This window comes from Cryptotermes secundus, unplaced genomic scaffold, assembly GCF_002891405.2.
Source record: "Cryptotermes secundus unplaced genomic scaffold, Csec_1.0 scaffold21, whole genome shotgun sequence".
Lineage (NCBI taxonomy): Eukaryota > Metazoa > Arthropoda > Insecta > Blattodea > Kalotermitidae > Cryptotermes > Cryptotermes secundus.
In genome coordinates, this window is record NW_019742548.1 from 1624557 (window position 1) to 1652101 (window position 27545).

Here is a 27545-nt window from a genome sequence, read left to right on the forward strand (position 1 = left end):
AGAGATAGTAAGTGTAATACACCATTGTTAGAACATGGAGAACTGGAAATCCCGCCATACGTACAGTGTACATGATTTCCGTACAGCGACTAATGTCTGGTTATTAAGTATGGACACCAGCGTCTCGTAGTACGCCTACGTGCTGTTAGGAGGTCCAACACAAAGATACACATACTTTAGAGTATAATATACTGTTCGGCCCCCGGCGTTTCCAATAAAGTATCATATAAACGTGGCCCACCTTCTCAAGAAGTTTATTTGAAGTCTAATAGTATATAAAACAGAGGTGGATGGGGTGGTGTTTTTAAAATTCTTCTCCGGAGTACCTTGTTTGTTGTCCAAGCCCTCTCCTCATCCCACAGTTTGGTACCTCCGTAGCTGAATTATTACATTTGGAAAGCATTTTCTATGACTCCTACACTAATCCTGCCAGCATTACAACAATAAAAACTCATAGTAATTACAGTAACATAATGTAACATTGATGAATTGGTCAATGAAAGAAGACTAGGCTCTGCAGTCCGTTATAAGCACAAATAAAATAATGGGACCGTTAAGGAATGACTTGTCTTACATGTTTATGGCTTAGTTACTATGTCTGCACTAACTCAACTTCGTTTGCAGTTTAACATTTTATAGGCTTACGTGCCAATCCAAGTTTACTGTGACATCTGGCTCGCTGAATAGACAGCGAGAGACCTTAATCTTGCCTACAGGCTTCTGCTTCATACCTATGGATACAGAAGTAACAGCGCCCAATTCTCATGCTGTTAGGCCTCACTGAAGAAGGAATACATTCTCTTAACCCTCTTCCTCATCAGGGCTCCCTGCATCGATATCACGGAGACAGATGAGTTACTACTCGTAACCATACGTACCTTTTGTTTGCAAAGTAGAAAGGTCATGTCGACTGAATCTGGGAGAGGATACTGTAACGAAGACTGACGCAACTTGATGTGAGGCTTTGGGATTGGATTCATCTGGCTCAGAGTCGCATTCACTGATGGGCACTTTTGTCAACATGGTAAATTCTTGGCTAGATGAGCAATCAGCGTCTCTACAAAACCTCTGCTCAATGGCGTTAACTCGTTGTTGTTAGTTAATTGATTTAATTAGTTTGTTGGTTGGTTGGTCAGTGGGTAGGTTAAAGAGCTCAGTTGAAGTTACTCTAGGAGGAAGGGAAAAGAATGGCAACAGAAATGTAATGATGTGAGGCCCACGCAGCCTCCTAGGCAGTTGATACTCGGGGATAGTTCCCATGGGGTAAAGCCACCGGGGTCTGGAGCTGACCACTCACATTCATCTAGTGTCGAGGTCAAGAATTTTGGAGCTACATCTCCACTCTCCCATAGGTATTCATGTCGTTGTGTTTAATTAATTAAGCTCACGGACAACTTTGCCTTAAGCTTAAAATTCCGTAAAAACGTATGATTTGGATACCCGAGAACAGAATTATTCTTGAAAAGCTAATAGCCACTGTACTATTCAGTTTCGGGGGCACGTGGGAGCGTGGTTAGTTGAGGCACTATGCTACAAGCCGAAAGGTAGCGGGATCGAATCCAGATTAGGTGGATTTTTTCAATTTACCTAAATCTTCCAGCTGCACTAAGGCCCTGGGGTCGACTCAGCCTCTAACAGAAATGAGTACCAAGAATATTCTTGGGGTAAAGGGCGGCCGGCGCGTATGGCTGAGAACATTACCGCCATCTATGAGCCGATTGTCTAGAAAATGTGGGAACCTCAACTTCTCAGATCCCTATGGGCCTCCACGGTTTGTTACAGGGATAGCTTTACTTTACTTCCCTACATTTTTACTATTCAGTTTCTGCGCCTTACGTTGAATGCGAAGGCCCACTGCTGTGTTCACTTGATCTCGCTTCTGGACTCTAACCAGGGCCAGTGGACCCAGTATGACAAGTGAATGGCCGACCACGGGGTAGGAGCCCAAGATGCAGTTCCCGCAAATACAGTTACCACCACAACAAACCCGGTTCTGCAGCACAACGAGTCTGCCATCCAATCAGTATTGCGGGGATCCTGCCGAAATTAAAGCAGCTGGAATACGAAATTTACTGCTCGTCTCCAAATAGTGCAGCAACGCGGTACATAATTCATGGAACTGTATCTCCACTCCCCACATACGCTTTCGTGATTCGCTTAGTCACATTATCCTGCCGACATATAAAGTGAACCAACAGTAACCAAAGCTTCTAAGTAGGAAAATGGGAACTTTTCTGTGGTATCGATACTGTACAGTGGAAACAATATTAAATTATCTCTAATAAAAAAAATAGCGCGGAATGGGAAAGTAAAACTACACACGTAATGAAAAAAAGAAAAGAAACTTGCCTGATAATTCACTGCTTTCTCTTTCTGGTTAGATGAATACACATAATGAATTTCCACTTTCCGTTTTGGGTCGTGGCCCATAATCACATGGGTTAGAGGTTACAATATTTCCACACAGAAGTGCCTGTCTTAAAATAGAACATGCGTAAGACGGGAAAAAATTAGGTTCAGTGGGTTTTCGTTACAAAGAGAATTTGCTGTATTTGAAACAAAGCTACACTTGAAGGAGCCTATTCATTATTAATCAGATATCATATCCTAAATGTATGAAATGATAAGATCTGCCAGATATCCTCGGATATTCTAAAGGATTGTTCGTGAAAGAAGCATAATCTAAGTGATCTTATTTTGATAAATAAAACGCAACGCACTTGTAACTAATAGATAATAATTATTAACGTTTTTCATAAATAAATATTTTCCCCGGGAGACATGACAGAAGAGTACTCGTACCTTAAATTTTACTTCCTCGCTGGCAAAGAATTCTTAACATGGGTGTGAACAGTAGTTCTCCAATTCGACACTAAGACGCGCGTCTTTGCCGCTTGTCCTCATTTTATAAGTTGTTAACTGCAATGTCAAATAACATGCCTGCCGTGGAAGCACTACATCTGGCTTCCGGTTTGACAATTACTAATGAACCACCGAAGCCGAGATGTCAACAGTCATAAGCAATGCGAAACTTTAAGATATCTGAATTACTGGGGTTTTGGACTTTTACCATCGTCGTCTGGAATTTTAGGTAAGAGGACACGACGTTTCGGAAACTGTATCTGTTTCCGTCTTCAGGTGAGAAAGGAAGACACCTACTCAGTTGGGCCCCTTAGAAAGAGCTAATCTCAATCAAGTCCAAAACCCAAGTAATTCTGTGTCATCGTCGTCAGAACCCTTTACAATTTATGTAAGTTTTGAGGTTTTCACGGCGATGACTATGAAGAAAGTCGTCTTCTGGGTTTAGGCGCCGTGTATTCTTCGTTTTGGCCGACGTTTCGGAGGAACGTATCGCCTCCATCTTCAGAGCAGGTGAATTGCTTGGAATGCAGAGAGCAGTAGCTGGCCAAAACGAAGAATACACGGCGCCTAAACCCAGAAGACGACTTTATTCCGTTAGAATCTACTTTAAGATGTCTACTGCTGTGTATTATGCGCTGAAATCAATCACTAAATAGTACAATAGACATCGTGCTCTGATCACTGTATAAACTGAATCATGTGGAGAAATTCTAAAGGGTTATATGGGTGTTTGGACTTTGTCCATCGTCCGGTATTCTAAAGAACATAATGTTTCGGAAACTGGGTCTGTTTGCGTCCTCAGGCGAGGAGGTAGGAGACACCGACTGTGTGAGGTCCTCTAGAAGGACTAATTAATTCTGTCGGGTCACATCCCTCAGAGCTTAATCCTTCGAGATAGAGGAAGGAGAAGAAGGCGACGAATCATATTCGAAATTAGTCAGTTTCCGGTTAATAGAGACTTCCGGATCAACCACTGCCGATTAACGCAGTTTTTTGTATTCGTATTGTTTTCATTGCTTGCTCCTTGCAAACGGAAGTGGTCATGACCTAATTTGAGGTACGCTCGTGTGACTCGCTAGGCTAGCGAATAATGTGGACGATATGACAAGTCATGAGACAAGCAAATTTTAAATTTTTAATTTAAAAACTATAGCCAATAAATTAAATACGACTACAGCCTATACACACTACGAGTAAATATACGGATTCTCACGCGCCGAAGCCTGCCGTGGCTTGAGTCCGCAAGCGAACGATACCGACCGAGAGACCGCCGCTTGTCGACGAAGTTACCTATAGGTTTATTAAATAAGCAGCCGCAGACAACCGACATTGGGTGGTCCTCCAGTTATGGGATTGTTAATCCCCTTATCATAAAAACTGGCCTGTTAGGGAATGTTCCACGCGGACGAGCTGAGCGATTCATAGCTTCTCAAGAAGGACTCGTCTCCATGCTGTTAGTTATTAAAGGTACTGTAACAATGTTAGATTCGAGGTTATCTCAGCGGTGACTATGGACAGTTCTGTCTTCTGGGACATAACATCTTGTAATCCGGATAAAGTCAACAAACATTTCCGAGGAACATATCATCTCCATCTTCAGGGTAGAAGAGCAAGCCAAGCAAGAACCCAACAAGGCCTGAAGATGGAAGTGATATATTCCACTGAAATGTAGATTGACTCCCTCCACACTACATGGCGCTGTATGAGAAAACTGAACTGTTTGCTGTAACAATATTTCAGAAAGTGAACATCTGTTTCAAATATATGAATATTTATATGGAGTACAAATATTATAAAATAAGAAAAATCTGCTAAAAATTGCCTGTTATTTCAGATCACATCAAGATATCCACATTTGTATGAACCGGGAACCCATTTTATCACGTGACACACATGCAATCATATGAAGTTAAGCCGCTCTGTTCGGCTGCATTAGCCAGAATTTGAGACATCTGAACACAAGAAAAACTTCCTATGATGACCAGCTATTGAGTAGCAGATTAAAAAGAAAAGTTCTGACTGCCTTCCTAATGTTATAACGCGGGTGACAGGGGAATGTGCGCGCGCATAAATCACTCAGTGTGACGTCAGAACTGCCGCCATCTTGGTGTAATTAATCAAACTAAAGAAGAATCAGATGTAAAATAAAAAATATATATTATTCTTAATACCTACGCACAAAGCAGATATTTTCTCATTAGGAATTGTATTTTCCCTTAATTTTGCTTTATAGTCCTTTCATGGGTCACAATGACATACATATGTACTGTACATATATACATATGTACTGCGGAAAGGTGAGATAATAAATTTAAATTTAAAGAAGTGAAGAAAAAGAAGGAGTACAAGTTACTACACAAAAAAGTGTTCCGCAGTAAACTACTGTGCGCAACAGTGCTCTACTATTCATATAAAAACGTTACCTCCTTTAATAGCCACAAACCGCTAATACAACCAAGGGTTCAATCCTCAACAGATCAGCAGGACAGAACCTATTTGTCTTCCTGTTGTTCTTCTGAACTCCACGGACTCTGTAGCAATTTTCTAACAGTGTTCTTATGTGTTTCTGTCCTTGTAGCCTCTAGAACTAAGCGTAGCCAACGTTTGCAAGCCGGTCATAGCTCGTTCTCTTCAGACAGGTGCCCTCATCTCCTCTTCTGTTGAGTTCCTTCCCCTAATTTAGTTCTTATTTATCTAACATCTAACAGAGTAGGTGTCCCCCACCCCTCACCTGAGGACGGAAACAAACCCAGTTCCCGAAACGTTGTGTTCTCTTGTGATTTTTAGAATACAAGACGAAGGACAAAGTGCAGAACCCAAGTAATCCTGAGTGTTCTCTAACGTCGTTTATGCCTTTGTTCTTGTACAACAACGCCTCGACTGAAGTTGTGTAACGTTGAATAAGCTGCAGTAACTAAACTCTATCTAAAATATCTATGAGGGCACGTCATCATGATACAGTGACGTAGATCACTGGCGTCATCGCAATAAAGTTACATATTCTATTGTCAACACACGAAAGAAAGCAAAGTCGCCATACCGGAAACGTCAGTGAACACAAGGAACTGGGTTGCATGCTGATAGTGCAACGAACACTCCGATATGTTTCAGACAATGTCTGCTAATCATGGAGGGAATGTGTCTGTGAAGAAGTGGACGTGGCCTATTTTAACATACTGAAATGCTGCGTTTGTGTAACTGCTGCCCGCCTATCTGTTTTCCGCAACGCTAGAGGTTAAGTCCTGACATAGTTGTCCCTGTGCTTAATTAATCAAGCACTCCACCATGAAGACGTATGTGGGCGTGGAGATGCATTCTTAACCTCCACATTTGATGGAGATGAGTTCTCACAGCTTTGTGCTCCAGCTGCTTTAGCCACAGAGAAAAAGCAATCGTTACGCACTGGGTGAGTGTCTGGAGGTAGAGTCAGACAGTGTTAGGATGCAGTGGTAAGGAAAGAAATAACAATCGCAGCCGGAAATCGAACCCAGATTATCTAGGCGTCCAGCCTGTAGTATAGTGACTATTCTGGCTGAGCTACCTAGGTTAATTAAGGCCAAGACATATGAATGAGGAACTTTAACAACTGTCATGTATGGGTGTGTTGTTCTGAGAAGAAAACTTATGTGGCATTGCTTTTTTTTCCTTGGCACTACAGCCCCAGTGGGCCTAGGCCTACATCCATGAACTTCTCCGTTCACTTCGGTTTCTCTAAATCTTACACATTCTGTAGGACTCCTTCGGCGGGTGATCAGCTCGTCGCAAGGCCTCTATCAGTACACAAACACAGAAAATCGCACACACACAAACTAAACATCCACGCCCTGTGTGGGATTCGAACCCACGGTCCTGGTTTCCAAGCGAGCGAAGACAGTACATGCCTTAGACCGCTCGGCTACTGTGACCAGCATGTGGCACTGTTAGGAAAGCAAATTTTAGTGGGACGGGCGAAACCAGGAGACGTGAGGAAGTATGGTGGGGAAATCTTTTGCAGGACGGCCACTAGAATGACACAGAACGATAACATAGTATTAGAGTGTTAGAGAGGACGGGAATGATTCATAAGCAACACGTAGTTAAGGGTTTTCATGTTAATGGTATCAAAGGCTCAGGTTTCACTACTACAAAACTACTCTGGCTATTTAAGATTTGAGGTTTTCACGGCGGTGACTGTGAAGGATGCCGTCTTCTGGGATGTGGCGCCGCATAGATCTTGTGTGAACCGACTGCTCAGTCTGCAGCCACCTGCTCACGCTGGTTCCTCGCGCGTGGATTTTTCTACCCTGAAGATGGAGGCGAAACGTTCCTCCGAAACGTCTGTTCACACAAGATCTACATGGCGCCACATTCCCGAAGACGGCATTCTTCACATCTCTGGCTATTGCCTGGCCGGACTCATGAAAACGTGGGAACCCCCAGCCTGGATTCAAACTGGGCAGGCCTACCCCTAAAATGAAAGACAACAATTGCTGTTAAAGCAGATCGCTTGATAATTATTAACGGATATTGTCACAACTGCAAATACTTTATTCCGTTTTTGGAACATGAGTTGAACCGGGATAGCTCAGTCGGTATAGTGACTGGCTACGGGCTGGACGACCGAGAGGTCGGAGTTCGAGTCCCGGTAGGATCAAGAATTTTCGCTTATCCATATCTTCCAGACCGGCTGTGGGGTCCACCCAAGCTCCTATTGAATGGGTACCGGGGGGCTCTTTCCCGGGGGTAAAGCGGCCGAGGCGTGAAGCTGACCACTCACCTCCAACTAGTGCCGAGGTCAAGAAAATATGGATCTATACATCCACTCCCCCATACGCCTTCATGGCGTAGTACTTAAATAGTTAAGTACAGGGACAACTTCACCTTTTACCTTTATCAGTAAATGAGTTGTGTGGGAATTGGATGTGTGAAATAATGAACAGGGTTTGTGAAGCTTGTAATGATGGGTAATGGGTGAAATACGTGGAATACGAAATAATAACAAACGCCTTTATCCTTAGGCCCTAGAGACTTGTGTGAATGAACAGCACCTTCCTCGCGGTCAGATGTTTGTAGCACGGACTGTAGGACACCAGACCCTAATGGAAGGTGAAGCGGAGGCATGCCCAACCATCTAGAACGAATTACTGGTGGGACACCCTCCCAAAAAGGAAATAATAATAATAATAAAAAAGAGTAAAGTGACAGAAAGGCAACGGTTTGTTATGTTCTGCAAGTAAATGAGCCACGGCGTTCCCTGTCCACGTAATTCTTCAGCATTGTTATGTTTGCCTTGATCAGCGTTTATGTTGTTCTCTCGTTCTTTGTGATCTGGTGCAGTTCATGTAGGAGTTGTTAACACATTCAACAGAAGTTTCTTTTTTTGTAATATCTGGGATCATTACCATGTTATATATATATACCGCTTGTAAAGTATACTAACAAGAACATTTTTAGGTGCTTTCGCAACCGCAGTGAGCAGCTACGAAGCCTGTCCGTGCGTCCATGTGACCCTCAGTGTGCATAAAACAACTGGAGAACTACCAGACGGACTCCCATAAAACGTGATATTGAAAAAAAATTATGAAATATTGAGATGTCATGTAAATTTTTGTTTAGATCAGACAAGTGTAATGACCACTTTACATGAAGACCTACAGGCGTTTCTGCTTGTATCTCGCTTAGCAAAACTTATAGATAGAGGAGAATATATCTTTTTTTTTTTATATATATTCACTACACTTCTTCGATAAGTCTCTTTTGCAGATAAATGAAGAACGTATATTATGAGGACGGGGGCACGCGGTAGCGTAGTTGGTTGCACTATGCTACAAGTCGGAGGTTCTCGGATTCGAGTCCTGATGAGGTGGAATTTTCAATTTACCGAAACATTCCAGCCGCACTATGGCCCTGGGGTCGACTCAGCCTCTAACAGAAATGAGCACCAGGCATCTTCCTGGCGGGTAAAGGGCGGGCGGCGCGTAAGGCTGACAACTTTACGGTCATCTATGAGCCGATTGTCTAGAAGATGTGGGAACCTCAACATCCCACAACCCTAAGGGCCTCCACGGCCTGTTACAGGGACAACTTTACCTTGCACTATGAAGTCATTTCTGTACGTGCACAGTAATCGTCGACACGAAATGGCCGCCTGAATATAATCGCAATTAGGAGGGAAATAGGAGCCCTTAGCAATCCCATTCTTCTCCTTTAAGGACAAACACCCTGTACCTGACAAACCTATTGAGCAGGTATTAATTATTTTTGGTGTACTATTTAATTTTTTAAAATACTTTGAAACAAAACTGAGTAAATTTAAGTGCGTATTTCGAACTATAAGGAGAATGTTGAATCGAAATTGAAGGAAACGGATGACATTTTACAAAGTTGAGGCTCTCCCGGCATTAAAATGCAGCTCTGAAACACGGACACTGACAGGGAGGAGACAGGAACTGGAATTTATTTGGAATGTGGCAGGATATGCATTAAAATGCAGCTCTGAAACACGGACACCGACGGGGAGAGACAGGAACTGGAATTTATTGGGAATGTGACAGGATGCGCATTAAAGGATCAACTTAGAAACGCAGTGATTTGCAAACGAACTAAATATAAGTGTATTAAATTTAAATGATATAATTTGGAACAATAGAGTTAATTACTTTCATTGTATGGAAAGAATGGAACCTGAACATCTTCCAAAGTAGTTAATGGACTATACACCTAAGGCAACAAGACCCACTGGGCGCCCGAAGTTACGCTGAAGGATGAACTCAGCTAAACAGAGGATCGTAACGGATCGAAAGGTCCACACCAAGATCGTAATGATGATGATGATGATGATGAAGAACATAACAGAAGTCTTTACTGAGTCTAAACTGCATTAAAACAGATTTGTTCTGTTCTCTAAATGTAGTGTTCCATTACAATATGACTTAGAGGCGTGTATATAACAATACATATATTTAATTTCCGTTGAATGTGTAACACGGAACACTGAAGTTTTAACACTGTTTGTTAATTAAGTACACAGTTTTAAGTTCTTGCCAATTTGAGTAAATATCATGTGGCAATAAATCGTGGAATGTGATAATATTTGATGTTCTCAGAGGGTGCATGGCCTTTCTCGGAAACTTCGGTAAAATTCTACTAGACTACACGGTGTCACATGGCATAGGATTATACTCTTCGGATTCAAGTGGATTTCAGTGATTTTTTAAAATCGCATATAGTAGAAGAGTTCATCGTAGACTTATCCATCCTTCACTCGTAATTCCTTCTGCCGAATGCGCTTGGTTTATAAGACGGGTTTTCGATTTGGATTTCTTAACACCGTATACATTAATCTCGGCACTAAAGGCAATACAACGCTACCGCTGATCTACACACTTTATAACTTACCGTTACACATGCACTATGGTTCTCAGTCTTCACTAGTCGTATCCTTGCAACGGATTTATCATAGTCTCACCGTCACTTCAAATCACACGGAGTATTCATAGCCTAATTCCTTTCATGTCATTATTCTGCAGCTGTGACTTCCGAAGACTCGACTCAGATCAATTCCTATGTACCCAAGCTCATCCTAGCAGACTGTCGTCCCGAAACTCTCTATGCTGCTAACCACTTCTTTTTAACCATTTTGCACGGACTACACAGGAAATACAGCCTTCATTGTTAACGAGGCGTGTTTACTGATCCTTTGCCTATCAGTATAAGTCCTACTGTTGCGCTCGTTGGCTCCTGAGTCGTTGCCTAATAATGGGTCTATACGTCACAATACTTCGTACTGTATATTGTGTAATTTCACAGTCTTGCCGATATACGAGCTTACATAAATAAGGTTAGGGCACGGCGAAGAATTCTGAGGCGTGGAGACCACTGAATAGACCTACAAGCGGGACTTCTGCTATGATCAAGTCCTGGGTGAAGTCCCAGTCTAGTATCGAAGGTGTGATAACATACTGACTGGTGTGGCCGTTCCCATCCCTCATTCCCGGATGGATATAAAGTGGAAGGCCGTAACTGCATGAGAAATATACTCGTGTCTCACGCTGCGTCGTACATATCCCATGTGAGCCTCCGGAAACTGAAGGCACAGTCAAGCCGCCTAAGCCAGACAGCAAAATTACTTGGGATGTGCCTGCACTAATGACATCAGTCGGTCGAATTCTTCGAACTCACAGTTTGTCCTTCCACTCTGAGGATGTCAGCATGCGAGCGCCTCTCTATGGCGTGTCATGTACTCCGGCCCACAGTGGAGCCACCAATCAGTAAGGTTCAAGAAAACGCGTATACTAATGAAGACATGCGTTACAGATTGGAGTACAGAGTTTCCAAATACGCTTCTTGAGTTTGGCGTTCCATGTTCTGCATAAAGCTCGTGTGATGTACGTATACAGGTTTAAGTCTGTTGTTATCTGAGATACAAAAATCTTAAACTGCATAAGAATCAACCTATATTGTTATCTTGTGACGTACATCTTGCTTACAATTATAAGCCCAAATAAGTTAAACGAATATCCGTCTTTACCGTTAAAATTCTTTGGGCCGGTGTATACAGAATTCTTCTCATCAAGGAGAAATGATCTGTCTCGTTACTTACTCTAGGCCTAGCAGGCACAATAGATCACTATAGGTCGCGGTGCAAGGGCTAAGAAGGCCCACTTCTTATACATTCATTAATTATACTCTAGGCCTACGGTAGGTAATGGAGTATTTCAGAAATAAGCATACGCAACGACCAAGCAAACACAGACAACGAATGAAAAACAGAAAGAAACGAGAAAGTTCAAATGGCTGCTCGACATTATTCGAATCATAAACAGACAGGATATACATATACGATATATATATATATATATATATATGTGTGTGTGTGTGTGTGTGTGTTTTTGTGTGTACTATATACGGAGATTTCCAAATAAAGGAAACGTTATAACGACTTTTTTTATTTGGAATTCTTCATACTAAACGGACATCTTTCCGAAATAGAAAACTCTCCACTTCCCTTGACATTTCGATGTCTCTGGTTTTACGATATTTATGCTAAGTACGGACATTATTAAAGATTTTCAAATAGACGTTATATGTGTATGTTAATGGTGTATTCAGTGAACGTGAAGAGAAATATTTTAAAGTTCATAGACTGTTCGCAGACTGTAAGAAACTGGCTCATTTTATTGAGGTAGAGTATGAATAGGAAATTGGGACATCAATGAGCGGTGAAGACAGAAACATATTTGTAACACACTGAATATGAAATTGCTGGATAGATTCACGCATGTTAGCATACATGTTTCTATCCCACGCTGTTTCTACTTTGCTCGTAAAGACTGACAGTGTTCTAATTATTACGGATTGTAATTAAGTGTGGGTTATGAATGTAGCAACAATAATATGTGGCTAGTTAATGAATCCGGCATTACAAAAAGGAAAGTGGTATCACAATAAAAATCAATACCACATAGATTGAATGTTGTTGTTTACCGCTACATGTTTCGGGCCTCATAGGACCATCATCAGGCAGTGTACGTAATAAATACGATAAAGTTAATTGAAACCTCAATATGGATCCATATTGTGGTGCACCGCGTCTATATCACAAGAGTTGCAGAAAATTGTTTCTTGTGATACGATGAAAAATTGCAATATTGAAAACTATTATAAATATATATATAGAGTATACAAGAACCTGTATTTGAAATATTTTTTTTTCTTGGCGCTACAGCCCCAGTGGGCCTAGGCCTACCTCCATGAACTTCTCCGTTCACTTCGGTTTTTCTAGATCTTACACATTCGGTAGGACTCCTTGGGCGGGTGATCAGCTCGTCGCAAGGCCTCTACCTGTAGACAAATACGGAAAAACGCACACAAACATCCATGCCCTGAGTGGGATTCGAACCCACGATCCCGGCTTCCGAGCGAGCGAAGACAGTGCATGCCTTAGACCGCTCGGCTACCGTGACCGGCATTTAAAATATTAGTGGAGGTAATTATAAGATGTTGTATATTACGAATATAGGATTTTATAATGCGAATAATGGGTTGGATATTACATGAGTAAAATAACTAAAAATATTTTAAAATGTTAAAACAGTATAATATTATGGAGATAAGAAGTTAATTCCTCCTATGGAGATGAAGGTTCCCATGTGCGGCAGATCATTTAAATCCACGTTGTTCTTAGCCTCTCATGATGTGGATGTTACGCCTCCAGAGTTGTATTGTGTTATGGACCTGGGGGCTGCTCCAGTGTGTTAATTTGTGTGCTAAATAACGTCTTGGATATGGGTCGTAATTTATTGAGTATTATCACAATATGTTTGTATGGGCGTTGTATGTGTCTTGGCTTGATTCAACTATTTAAAGCGATTAATCAGAAAATTTACTTCTGCGATAACCAGTTTTCGAGATATGTAATTTAATCAGGTTCGGATCCTAAAATTCCTTTGGTTCAAATTCCACTTAATCAGACAAATTTATTATTTACTGCACATGAACAATTTCTTGGGTATTGAAGAAGTCTTGCAAGCAGACTTTTAATCAGGATCATATTTAACGCGCGTCTTTGCTGAATGCAGACTAATACAATGTGACGCGTTTGTCCCATCAGCTATTTGTATAAAATTTCAAATTTTTAATGCCACAGAAATAAAGTTCTAACATTCGCTAGTGGTGGAATACAAAATTATGGACTTCTCCACAATTCTTATATTCTATTGATTCTTTTAATTTCAGTTCCTTCTTCGGTTGCATGACGTTTTAGCCCTGGGAATAACGTTGTTTCCCTGCTGCAAGCCACAATTCACTCCCTGTTTAACAAGCTAAAAATATAAATAAATCGACATGAGTAACTATCAAATTTGTTTCCCGCTCAAGTAGTTTCCAATGCCTCCGCTAGATGGGGAAGTTATCGGGTACCACTGCCAGTAGAGGTCCGACTTCGCTGGCAGAAAGGGGAGATAGCGGGCACCAGTATCGGTACGGTATGGCGACAGTAGAAATTAAAAAGGGGGACGTACAATAGACTATTAGTCGCGGTGCATGGAGAAACCCACCCCCTCGATACTGAATAACTGAACTTTCAAATTAAATTCTGTTCAATTTGCGTATTACCGTCAGAAGACAGCAATCCGCAATTTGATCTTCACATCATCAGCTTAATAAAATCCGAATGTTGTAACTAAATTTCGAATAAAGAGATAAGTACTATTCAATTAATAATATCAACCGAATTATAAATAAGCACATCTTAGAGAGATCAGTGTCACAGCGCCACTGATGTCAGAATCACATGCCCATTTGTTCCGAGGCGCACACACCCAAACTCTTTCTCTCTCTCTCTCATACCTTAATCTTCTAAAGCCCAGTGGTCGCTGTGTATACCACCTTCTTAGTACAAAATATCTGCGTATTCCTCCCACAGAGAGTATGTGATTCGTATGATTCACGCTATAAACCATGACTATTTCCCTCAGTAATGTGTTTCCTGTACTGTACGAACTCAGCTGTACGAATATTATTTCACCCTTTGAATGGTTAACGCGATTCCTTGCGTTTTTTTTATTTAAAGCACTATTCTTTTAATGTTTTGGAAGCCTGGGCATATATATATATATACACACACACACACAGGATCCAAATACTTCAGATGATACAAAAATAAAATGGAAATACTTGAGGACGATTAGAAAATATCCCACTTACTTCTTGAGGAGCCGCCAATTCTGCAGCTACTCAAGAATTTCCCAGCATTTTATGGAACCCGAAGGTTCATTACCGTGTTCACAAGAACCCTCCACTGCTCCCTATCCTGAGCCATATCAACCAAATCCATACCATCCCATCTTATCTCTCTAAGATCCATTTTAATATTGTCCACCCACCTACGCCTTTGTCTTCCCAGTGGTCTCTTTCCTTCTGGCTTTCCCACCAATATCCCATATGCATTCCTTTTCTTCCCATTCTTGCTACATGCCCTGCCCACCTCATTTTCCTTGACTTGATCATTCTAATTACATGGAGAAGAGTACAAGTTATGAAGTTCCTCATTGTGCAGTTTTCTCCAATCTCCTGTCACTTCATCTCTCTTCGGTCCAAATATTCTCCTCAACACCCTGCTCTCAAACACCCTCAGTCTATGTTCCTCCCTTGATGTCAAGAGACCAAGTTTCACACCCATACAGAACCACAGACAAAATTATATTGTATATTCTAATTTTTATGTTTTTGAACAGCAGACGAGAAGACAAAAGGTTCTGGTCTGAATGGGAGCAAGCATTACCTGAGTTCAATCGCCTCTTAATTTCCTCCTGAATCAGGTTTTGATGTGTTATCGTCGTTCCCAAATATCTGAACTGTGTCAAATTTTCAAAACATCTGTTTCCTATCTTTATGTCATGATTTTGCCCTGCCTTTTGGTGACGAGACAGTCCAACGCGATAAAGTAAACAAAATTGGGCAGATCAGTGCTGTCGTCATTGTCCGTTATTCCTCATCCCTTTCAAGTTACGAGCCCAGCCGTTATTCTATTTCTGTCGCCATTCTTATTACATTTTCACTTCTTTCTGCATTTAGCTTCACTCCGACATCCTCCCATTCGTCTCTCTTCATGATAGATGATTAGAGTGTTAAACTAACCCTGGGCGGACATACGGAGTAATTAGACATGTCATGGCCGCTCTTCCAGTGTACCTGCGCAGATGAGATGCCGCCGGACAAGAGTGTCACAAGTCGTTTAAAACGCTTATGGACCAACTCATGGCAGAATGTGTGTGTATTTATTCACACGACCAACGAATTCTTTATTTTTAAATGCCCTGAAAGTTTAAAAGCGTCACAAAAAAAGCTCCCCGAACCTTATTCTGGACATGTTTTGGCCAGTTCACACCTTTAAAATGCATTTTACTGAGGTCCTTCGTAATAATATCCTACCACCTATATACACATCCTCCAAGAAAATTACACGCTTTTAATGAATAATAAAATGTTTCAAATCTCGTATATATACTTACACATATTCTGTAATACGTATTTCAATTTTCTATAAAAAAATTAAGTAAATAAGATCCAAGTAACATTTCTCTCTCACTTTAACTAAATATTAGCTATAACTTCGTAATTGATTTTGACCTGCACTTGCCTGAATTTAATTTGACAGCACAATATTAGTGTCTGAATGGAAATACATCTGCACCCGGCACTAATGGTGCGTTATAGCGGATAACATGTCAGAGAAGTGACACAATAGAATGACTGGGCTCATTAATATAGGCTAAATCTGTTACACTTGGCCAATATTAAAGAACATACACACACACATATATATATTCATTTCTCATTTGAGGATGGATCTAAAAGAAACAGGACCGGATATTTACTGGACCCACCTCGACCACAGCTGGCTCTTGTCAACACGCAAATGAACCTTCGGGTTCCATAAAATGTTGGAAATTTCTTTGCTACCTGACAAAGTATTGCCTTCTCAAGACGCATCCTGTCTCATGTACTTAGTCAGATGAGGCTAAAGTGTGCATTTAAATAAAATATCCTTCGTTCTGAAGAATGCCGTCTTCTGGGATGTGGCTACGTGTAGATCTTGTGTGAACCGACGTTCCTCCGAAACGTCGATTCACACAACATCTACACGGAGCCACATCCCAGAGTAAGGCATTCTGCATAGTTACCGCCGTGAAAACCTCAAATCTTACAGTCTCCATTCTGTCCGAAGACTAGGTATACTGACGAGGCTATCGTCGTTTTCCCCAGGCTTTCCAGGAAAACGCTAGGGGAATAACCTTAAATAAGCTTCGACCACGTCACTTCACATTCTTTCCAACTCATCATTCACACACTCGTCCTACATGGCCGCTACAGCTACAAGTTCCACAAAATAACCGAAAAATCTATGGAACATAACGTTCGTTCTAGAGAATCAGTTTTGGCTTAAGAATAATTTGATCTACTGATCAGCTGAGTGACACAACATGCAAATAGAGACACATCGTGAAGCTAGTCACTTCGTGCCATTTGAATACGGTAACCGAATTACCATGCCACTGAATGTGACTTGGCGCATTTCATCAGAGTACGAAACAGCCCCGTATCTTCTCATAGACACCAAAATTACTCGGCGCATCCCAAAGCAGACAGTAATTTGCCAGTGGTCTTCAAGAAAAAAACCCAGTGCCCAGATCGAAATACACGTATATTATGTAGCCACATAACTTGAAACGTGTACTTGCCTAACCTATGGAACATGTGAAGAAAATTATGTAAAGAAGATTCTTGTTAACTTGCAACTTGATGTAAAGCGTGAATAAAATGTGATTACCTTTAATTTACACCAGCCTATCAAACGGGAACATGCTCACTCGACGTTTCTGCACAACTAGCGGGAGAAAAATGTTTCTGCTTCTTTCTCTATTTCGTTTCGTAGAAATAGAAACCACGCAGCGAAGCATACCACATAAACTACGAAAGACAACACAACAGTAACAATCGACATGCTGGCAGATAAATTCGTGCTCAAGAAACAGTTCACACAAACGAATCTAGCCAGTAACAGAAGATTAATTTATGAAAAGATGCGTTGTCTACTTCAGCAACAGACACTAAGCTGAACACAGCATACGACACTTTTAAATTAATTTTAAAAATTAGTAAAATTAATTTATAATATTTGACTTTTAGTTTCATATATTTTGTATTTAAATCAATATCTAGCAGTTAGAATATAAATATACATAGAAAGTAGTAATTTTAAGGCTATGTATGTGAGTATGAATACATGATGTACAATTCAATAATGACAATATGTAAACCACAACACCTGAGGATGACCCTATAAAGGTCGAAACATGTAGTGGAACATAAGTTAATAAAGTACAGTTGCGTTGACGGTGGTATTTGTAGTATTAGAAGGTAAGGGATTGCAGCCATATAGCACAGACCCACAACACCCGCCTAAATACAATCATTGACTTTACAAAAGATAATAAGGGTATTCATCTCAAGCCTGGAAAAGGTTTTCAATAAAAGACATAACTTACTGTCGTGAAGTGCGCCAGAAATTATTGGTGTGCGCCACTGTGACCTCACGTGAAAATCTCTGCTTTGCACAGCGCTTAGAATAGGGAGAGAATTATGGCATAAATCTCAGCTTATCAAATTGTAACAGAATAAAATGAAGTGCGATTGTGTTAGTCAAGGATTCCGAGTCTTTGACTGGGGTCACATAACCACGACGAAGCAGTCACATTGTGTGTATTAGTAACTTTTATGTGTACAAGTCTTTGTGTATCTCCTGAAGTTCTACAGAGAGACCTATAGTGATTATGTTAAAAGAATTACTATAGTATTTATTTCTAAATTTTGCTTATATTTTAGGGTACAGCTGAGTTTAAATTTCGTCACAGTTCATTGTTTTGCGCTCAGAATCCGCCAGAATATTTCATACAACAGTTTTCTTCGCGTGCTTCTTACTGTCATGGTTTCCATACAGCAATGGAATTTAAACTATCAAATGTACTGACGAGCGACCCACTCATAGCATAAAGCTGAAAGTGGGTTATGTCCTAAGTTTTGTTAAAATTTAAAGAGAAATTACTTTTCTGAAGCTTTCATGTATACGTTGGTGGACAGTCGATTGAATTAGGAAGCCTATATTAAGTGTGAAAATATATTAGCCCCTTCGAAGAGTCATTAAGAGAATTGAGAATAGGGGAGTGGAGGTCATTACGGATAATGTTACGAGATGAATTATGGATGTTTCAACAGTCCGCCTTATAATATAAACATAAATCCCTAACATATTATAAATAAATTGAACCTTTCTTTGCGAATTCAGTGTTCACATAATTTATGAAAATTGATTTATTTTATTATAAACATTTTTATATTTATAATTACAAGTCAATATGTTTCTGTAAGACTCCGCCTTCGAAATCCAGACTGTAGTGGAATAAGTAATCAGATTACAGGGTAGATGCGTTATTAAGGACCGCTAAACAGGAGTGTAAGTTACAACGGAATCTACAGCTTGAGAATTTTATCATTCAACTGTTTACTTTTTTAAACCGTGACGATGCGCTGTAGAACTTAAAGTTATCCCTGTAACAGGCCGTGAAGCCTATAGGGTTGTGAGGCGTCAAGGCTCCCACATTTTCTAAACAAATGGCTCACAGGTGGTGTTTAGGTTGTCAGCCTTAAGCGCCGGACGCAATTTACCCCCATGAAGATTCCTGGTACTCATTTCTGTTAGAGGCTGAGTCGATCCCAGGGCCATAGTGCGGCTGGAAGGATTAGGTCAAAGTTAAAGGTAAAGTTGTCTCTGTGGTTAACTAATTAAGCACTACGGCATTAAGACGTATGGGAGAGTGGATGTATAGATCCACAGTTTCTTTACCTCGGCACTAGCTGGAGGTGAGTGGTCAGCTTCACGCCCCTGCCGCTTTACGCCCGGTACCCATTGGATAGGAGGCTCGGTGGGCCCCAGAGCCGGTCTGGACGATACAGAGAAAAGAAAATTCTGACCCTACCGGCACTCGAACTCCAACCCGTAGGCAGTCGTTATACCGACTGCGCTAGAATAATCCAATGAACACGTCGGGAATCAAACCTGCGACCTTCCGGCTTGTATCATAGTGCCTCAACGAACTACGCTACCTCGTGTCCCCACTGTAGAACATACATCCATGAAATCATACTCCGGTATTATTATTATTATTATTATTATTATTAGTCAGTTATCAGAGCAGTAACCACTCTTACGTGATTGTCCGGGAGATTAATAAAAAAAAAAGCGGTGACGGCTTCTCTCCTCCAAACAGAAGGGAGGGAAGACTGGACTTTAGCCACTTTTCAGTGCAACAGCATGGTTGTTATGACGCATTGTACCCTTGGCAACTAACGGAGGCCTCGCGGTCTCACTTCAAACATCACCACCTCTACTTGCTTGTTAATCATCATCATATTCCTTAGCACAATGAATAAGTGACTTTCACTCCACTGCAGAATTTCGTAATGCCTAAGCGGTCGAAACCCACAACGAAGCATAAAACGCGTAAGAATATACTGTGAGAATTATCCAGAACGAAAATTAGTATTATGAACTTTTCGTAGCTGGTTAGTACGCAGAACATTTGTACATTGTAAGCATATCACTTAACGCCTCTGTGTAGAACTGTCCGGGAAACATTCTACCGGCAGTGGCCTGCCTTGTTGAAACATCTTGTAACTTGCCGTATAATGCCCACACTGCACATCTCAACTGACTCGCCAACAGAGTCAGGGTCACTATATGACTGCCAGTTTACCACCAATCAGTTCGTCTTGGCACCAAGCCCTTTGAGACCCACGACCAGTATTTTCTTCTTTTCAACTGAGCACTTGCGGTTATAATCATTACGTAACATTTTCTCTTATCAGAAGATGGGCCTGTCGCTTACAATTGCTGATGGCCCTCGCCAGCGCAGTCATTCTCGGGTCCGAGTCCGACGGGAGTCGTGACCATATTTTACTCTCTCACATTCGAGACTCCCTCAACCTGGAGGGCCAGGTCCCCGCATTTATATCCCCCAGGAACAGGGTGGCTTAATTATACCCCCCTTTTCGTCGGCTCCTAGGACTCGCAAGGCTGCGGTGGAGGTATTCGAACCCGCCTCCTAGGACGAGGTTCAACAACAACTGAACTACTAGTCCTCGTTATACAGCCTCGACACGGACCGCACAGAACACGTTTGTTCAATTATTGCATGTACTCTCATTGCTGGGGAAACAAGGTATCCACAGAGCTGTTTCCTAGCAACGGTTGTTGCACTCTCGCCTGTTTACGCAGCTGCTACTTGGTAATGCTACATGTCACATGTCACAATATACATAACCAATTCGGACTTACTGGTTTTTAGACTATCATCCGAACATATAAAGCAGTAATTCAAATTCAACATAATCTGTGTGAACTGAAGCCCACGTTTACCTCCTAAATACTTCTTCGAAGTAAAGTAAGTAATTCAGTATAAGTAATATTGAATTCGAGCTGAAATACATTCGGAGAGTGAGTGGAGCCTCCGCGCCCCAAATCACTGCCGGTTCGAGTTTTTTTTATTGCTTGTGGGGTGGGACTAAGTCCCTTGTACTGCGGCCACTTCTGGCCTATTGTACCAGCCCCAGATGAGAGGTGAGGGTGATTGTGGAGCAATTGGTGGAATGAAGATTGGTAGGGGAAACCGAAGTACTGGGAGAAAACCTGCCCCAGAGCCACTTTGTCCACCACAACTCCCACTTGACCAGACCCGGGATCGAACCTGGGCCGTCGCGGTGGGAAGCCAGCGACTTGCCGCTTGAGCTATGGCGCGACCCGGCCAGTTCGAGTCAGTAGCTTGTCGGTGGTCTAACCATCACTGAAGGTAGATCACTTTCTGCCCTCAACAGAAATCTGCACACCAACCTCAGCATCCTGTGAATTAGATCCCGCTACCGGAAGGAGGGGAGCCGAGAGAGCGCAGTGACTGGCTAGGGGCTGGACGACCAAGAGGTAGGAGTTCGAGTCCCAGTGGGAACAAGATTTTTCACTTCTCCATGTCCAGACTGGCTCTGGGCCGCACCCAGCATCCTAGACCAGAACTGACTACCATCTACAAGAGAAGGGTGATCGGTTACAGAACCAAATTAAACTCGTACACGGTTTTCGCTAAATACCGAATTTATGTATGGTAAAGAAAGTGACACAGAACTGTCACAACACACAGTTTTTTGGAGACATCAAGGGGTTTTCTGGACATACGGCCCTGTGGTCGACATAGCCGCTAGCATAAATTAATACTACTATACTTTTTAGGGTAAATGGCGGTCGGCCGGCGCGTAAGGCTGACAGCCTCAGCGCCATCTGTGAGCCGACTGTCTATTAAATGTGGGAGCCTCGACGTCTCAGAACCCTGTCGGCCCCAACGACCTGTTACATGAATAGCTTTACCTTACGTAACTTACTAAATATACGCTAATTCACATGAAGAAGAATCAAGGCTGCATATAAGAAATAAGTATAAGCATATTCCAAATTGTGTAAACGTTTCAAGTTTGGGTGAGGAGATGTTTCAATTTGGATTCTACACTTTGCTTATCCTTTAGTTCAGCACAACCTATACTGTTCATATACTACCAACAATTTCACACACTCTCATAATGCCATTATTTTGTACGCTGAATCCAGCTATCAATTATTGCGTAATTTTGTCAGCAATATAATCACTTCAGTATTCAAGATGTTTCATGTCATAAATTTAACTAGACGTTTCACAGAGAAGTTTGTATCGTCCATATTTTGAGTAAAGTGAATTAATATTCTCATAATCTTATTCCGCTATCTTCTCTGTCTTACACATTGTGAATACTCACCCTTAAAAAGTTGTGTTAAGTTTCTGCTAATTGAAATTTGTCACTCATATGAATAGCAGTTTTACTTTTATTTGTAGTTTATTCATGGAACTGTGAATAACTGAGCCTGTAGACTTATAGCACCAAATGACTGGATCACCATATAAACAATTCATTGAAAACAATGCGGAAAAATCGATGATGGCTTAATTTAACTCTCAATCCTGGCATTCATATGGAGGAACGAGAAAACCCACGAAGATCATCAGTCAGTATGGTCGGGTGGTCTGGCCAAGATTTCTGTAACCGGTATACGGGCACTGAGACGTGTGTTCACAATCTAGTCATATAATCAGTTTTACGGTTCTGCTCTTACTTTCTCATTGGAAAGGCTTCACAAAACATGTTTTCCTACATCATATTTGATTTTGTGTTCCAGGCAAGAAGTGGCGGAGTCTGACACCTCAAGACCGACGCCCGTACGTGGAGGAGGCAGAACGACTGCGCGTGATACACATGCAAGAGCACCCTAACTACAAATACCGTCCCAGACGCCGGAAACACAACAAGCGCGGTGGCCCTTCTCCTTCCGGCGTTCCGGCCACAAGCACCGGCACCAGCGCCAGTGGTAACGGCGGAACTTCCGGTGCAGTGGGTACCAGTGGGAACCGCCGCAACAATTCCAACATTAACCAGCACCACCTCCACCAATCCCACCAATTGCACCACCAACAAAAGCTGCAGTCACAAACTCATCAACTGACATACCAGTCTTACCAACATCAGCATAATATCGGTGGCTACTCCCCTCTCATGCAAGCGCACCAGACCTATCAACACTTGTACTCCAAGAACAATGGTTCGAATGTGACCTATGGATCACCATACACTCCTATAATGCATACTCCAGAAGCCTCCCCTCCTGGCAGTCCGGAAGCAGACTCCCTGAGAATGGGACTTGGCAACCGAGTGAGCAATGCATCATCGCCTTTGTTGCAACAGCCTCACGCATCAACACTTCAGCAAGAAGACCAGCAGGAGCCAGAAACACCGGAATCCCAAGCCCAGCAGCTCCCGTCAACACCTCAACCACATTCATCCGGTCAGAATTCCTCAGCCTCCGGTCTAATCGAAGATGTCAATGCCGCAGCCTTACCAACTCCAGAAATGTCTCCAATGGACCAAGATAAGGACAACTTTCAGTTTAGTGGAGGAACAAGTTCGAATAATGATGATAAGAGGCCGGTTGCTTCTGGGGTATTGGGGAATGTTCTAGTAGTTGGCACAGCTACCAACCCTCTCAACAACAATATCCCGGCCGGAGGAAGCACTCTTCATCAACAGACTTCCAGCAGTATGAACCTTTCCACTGCGACCACAACAACGGCCTCCATCGGGTACCACCATGTCTTGTCGCAGCACATACCATACAACCGACAACCGTCTTCCTCATCCGCGCTGTCCAACAGTTACGGTGGAACGGCCAACTTGCTACACCATCACCACCATCATCACCACCACCATCACCAGACTCAACAGAACAGCCTCACAGCCACAATGGGTCTCAGTAATGGCATGATGATGATGTGCACGAACCAGAGAGTTCTGGAGAGTTACGAACATAATGGATTAGTGACTGGGACTTTCTACCCTCCTGTGGCGACGTCACAGGACAACCAGCAACTCGGCGTTGGCAGCAGTGGCGGCAGTAGCAGCAGTGGCAGCAGTGGGCATCAGATGTACACAACTGCCAGCTCAACGGCTTCGCCGTCATTAGGATCTTCCTATTTAGGAAGCAGTGGTAGTGGAAATGGCAACAGTGTTTACGGAGGCAACGGGAGTGGCAGCAGTGGATCCGCAAGCGGACAAGGACTGCCAGCATCGCCAAATGGAAGTCACTACTCGTGTAACAGTCCAGTGGGCGCTGCGCATGCGTTGAGATCAGTGGACAGTTACGCAGGTAAGCATGTTCGCAGACAGACTTCACGTCTGCACACCACAGACAGGCTTCATTATTATTATTATTANTACAAATCCCACATGACCAGACCCAGGCTCGAACCCGGACCGCCGAGGTGGGAAGTCAGCGACTATCCACCTGAGCTTAGGCGCGGCCAGACAGACAGGCTTAACTAGATAAATAACATTTCATATTTACTTAAAAACGAAACACTTTCTTCCAAATTGGACACAGAAGATATATTTGGAGTAGGGTGTAAATTCAGTAGATCAGTTCGTTTCTATACGAAATAAATACTGGAAGACCGTTCGTATGAGAGCGAAGAGTTTCGTTTATTTCTAAGCTGCTAAGATCGTCCGCGTCATACCTCAAGCGGTTAGTAGCTTGCTTCCCACCGCGGCGGTCCGGGTTCGATCCCGGGTACGGTCAAGTGGGATTTGTGGTGGACAAAGTGGCGCTGGGGCAGGTTTTCTCCGAGTACTTCGGTTTCCCCTGCCAATCTTCATTCCACCAACTGCTCCACAATCACCCTCACCTATCATCTGGGGCTGGTACAATAGGCCAGAAGTGGCCGCAGTACAAGGGACTCAGTCCGACCCCACTATCAGTAAAGACAAAGAAAGCTGCTGAGATCAGAAAACGAAATGTGAGAGAATGAGTATCAATCAATTTTTACAATAGCGACTGGGTTGCGGCTGGTCGACCGAGGAGCCGGAGTTCGAGTCCCGGTATAGAGAATAATTTTCTCTTCTTCACGTCGTCCAGACCGGCTCCTGGGACCCACCCAGCTATTATCCAATGGGTACCAGGGGCTCTTTCCCCGGGGGTAAAGCGGCCGGGGTGTGAAGCTAACCACTCACCTCCAGCTAGTGCCGAGGTCAAGAAAATATGGACCTATACGCCTTCATGGCGTAATGCTTAATTAGTTAAGCAGAGGGGACAGCTTTACCTTTTACCATAATACGAAGTACATTCGTGAGAATTCATAAGTAGATAAATATAAGTGGCGTTCGTTAAACTGTTAGAGTTTATGAAGAACATCGACAGCGAAAACTAAACTGTAGACATTTACAACAATCCTAATGCCTATTTTTTTCCCTTTCGGAGCTACAGCCCCAATTTTGGCCTTGGCCTACCTTCATGAAACTCTTCGTTTCACTTCGGATTACTAGATATTCTGTAGGACCCTTTGGGCGGGTGATCAGCTCGTCGCAAGGCCCCTACATGTACACAAACACAGAAAAACACATACACACAAACACACAGATACTACACATCCATGCTCTGGATTGGATTCGAACCCACGATCCCGGCTTCCGTCAGAGCGAAGACAGTGCATGCCTCAGACCGCTCGGCTACCGGGACCGGCAATGCCTAATTAGTGCAGAAATGAAATAATAAGGAGAGTTTGTATCCGATCTTTGATAACGAAGTCAGTATCTGTCAAATCTAAAGCCAGATTTAAATGAGTGACCGAGGACGTCTATTGATGGAAATGAAATGCTATCTAGACAGCTTATGCAGCAAATGTTCCCCCCTACTTCAGCAGAAAGCCATTAAAAAAATGTGGACAGTAGAGATAAAACTCCTCAAGTGTTTAACCCAAAACTAGAAAACAATAATTAGCTTGCCCTCCCCACGCCGTCGCTTTAAACATCGGTTTGCAAGGGATCCCCTTATTAATCGGTAAAACGATCGAGAGAGCCCCAGAGGAGGCAGGCCAGATACGGCCACGGTGGAGCAGAGATCTAGCTGACCAGGACCTCTCCAAAAGGCAGGCCCGAACTGTCGTCAGGGAGGACGCTCCACAACGAAACTAAAATCTGGTCATGAGCCCCAGATGGGACTAGGCACGAAAGCGGACTGTGTGACTAACTGAACGTCAGTAATAAAGTTACTTCGACTTTCGAAAAGAGAAATTCATGACAACGCAAGCAGAAATAAAAATTATAAATATTATATATATTATAACGGAAGGCTAATTGGATTGGTCATGTTTTACGCAGCAACTGCCTTCTAAAAGAAGTTATTGAAGGAAAGTTAGAGGGGCGGATAGAAGTGACAAGAAGACGTAAGAAGATGCTGGATGACCTTGGGGACAGAAGAGGATACTGTCATTTGAAGGAGAAAGCTCTAGATCGCATTAAGTGGAGGAATTATTTTGGAAGAGACTGTGGACCTGTCGTCTGACAGATTACTGATGATGATGATGATGATGATGATGATATTATCAAAACCTTGAAGAACCCATGTGTTTAGCCTACTTTTAGTACAGTGCCCCTCTCATGTGTTGAAATCATTATAATGCAGGTTACTACATTCTGGGATGTGACGCAGTAGTCTGGCTAGCCATTAACCGGTATTTCTAAGGAACATGTTTCAGGGTTGAAGAATGTGTCCCAGACTACAAGGTGTCGCGTTTCGGAAGACACTAATCTTCATAACTACCGCCATAAGAACCTCATATATCACGCACAATAAATAAAATGTAGCGTGTAGACCCATTACTGGGTAACGGTCGCGAAACAATGCCCTTTGCTAGGGCATCAGATTCATACTATACGGGGTTACGCAACCCGTTTCTGGGCAAGAGCTATGTAAATATGTTCCCGCAACAACGGACACGAACGCAACAACAGAAGAACGGTGTTGTCTGTGTGGTTCGTGCAGAGAAGTTATAACCAGGACAGTTGGAGCAATGAGTTCAGTTGACATTGAGTTGAATTCTACAAGAGAGGCTGAGAAGAGATAGCGCTATAATTAAGTTGATAGTTCAGTTGTGGAGTGTTAACCAGCCGGCAACGGTGTGACAACAGAAGCTGGAGAATCTCCATTGTTAAGATCTGTTACCAGGAAACGACTAGTGAAATAGACTGAGAATACTTGGCGTGTGCTCTAATGATTTGTAAAGTGTGGAAATCAGCGATAGGGTTGTAAGTGCTCGTAATTACGAGTGGTGTATAAAAGTGGTCCATAAATCCATTCACCAATCTAAAACCCGTCTATAGCCACACCCCTAAATCGTGACAATACAAATAAGCATTAACCGCATAGATTTATACATCTCTTAATTTGGGCCACACATTGTAACCTGAGTGATGCCGAAACTACTGTATGCAAGGAGCAGGCGCACTGAACTAAGTTCGTGCTCTCTCGGGACTCACGTAAATGTCACTCGTCAGTTGAAAATCTCCAGCACCCCAAGGCACTCTGAAGATAAATACTCGTAGTCTAAAACAGTACCGAGTTGGTCAGCATCCATAATCTCAAAATTTGGACATATGCATAAACGCGATCAGAGAGCAAATTTCATACACGTTTGTGCTGACTTCTTTAATCATATTTATATTGTCACGTGTAAGGGGTTTGC

The 27545-nt window shown here is 42.4% G+C and overlaps 1 protein-coding gene across 1 annotated transcript in view; it reads left to right on the forward strand.

Moving 5' to 3' along the window:
• Window positions 1-27545, forward strand: part of LOC111873249 (uncharacterized protein DDB_G0283357) — a 470680-nt gene that overhangs the window by 418933 nt on the left and 24202 nt on the right. The window contains exon 3 of the mRNA XM_023867794.2: window positions 22655-24175. Coding sequence (XP_023723562.1) covers window positions 22655-24175 — 1521 coding nt within the window. The remainder of the gene's footprint in view (window positions 1-22654; window positions 24176-27545) is intronic.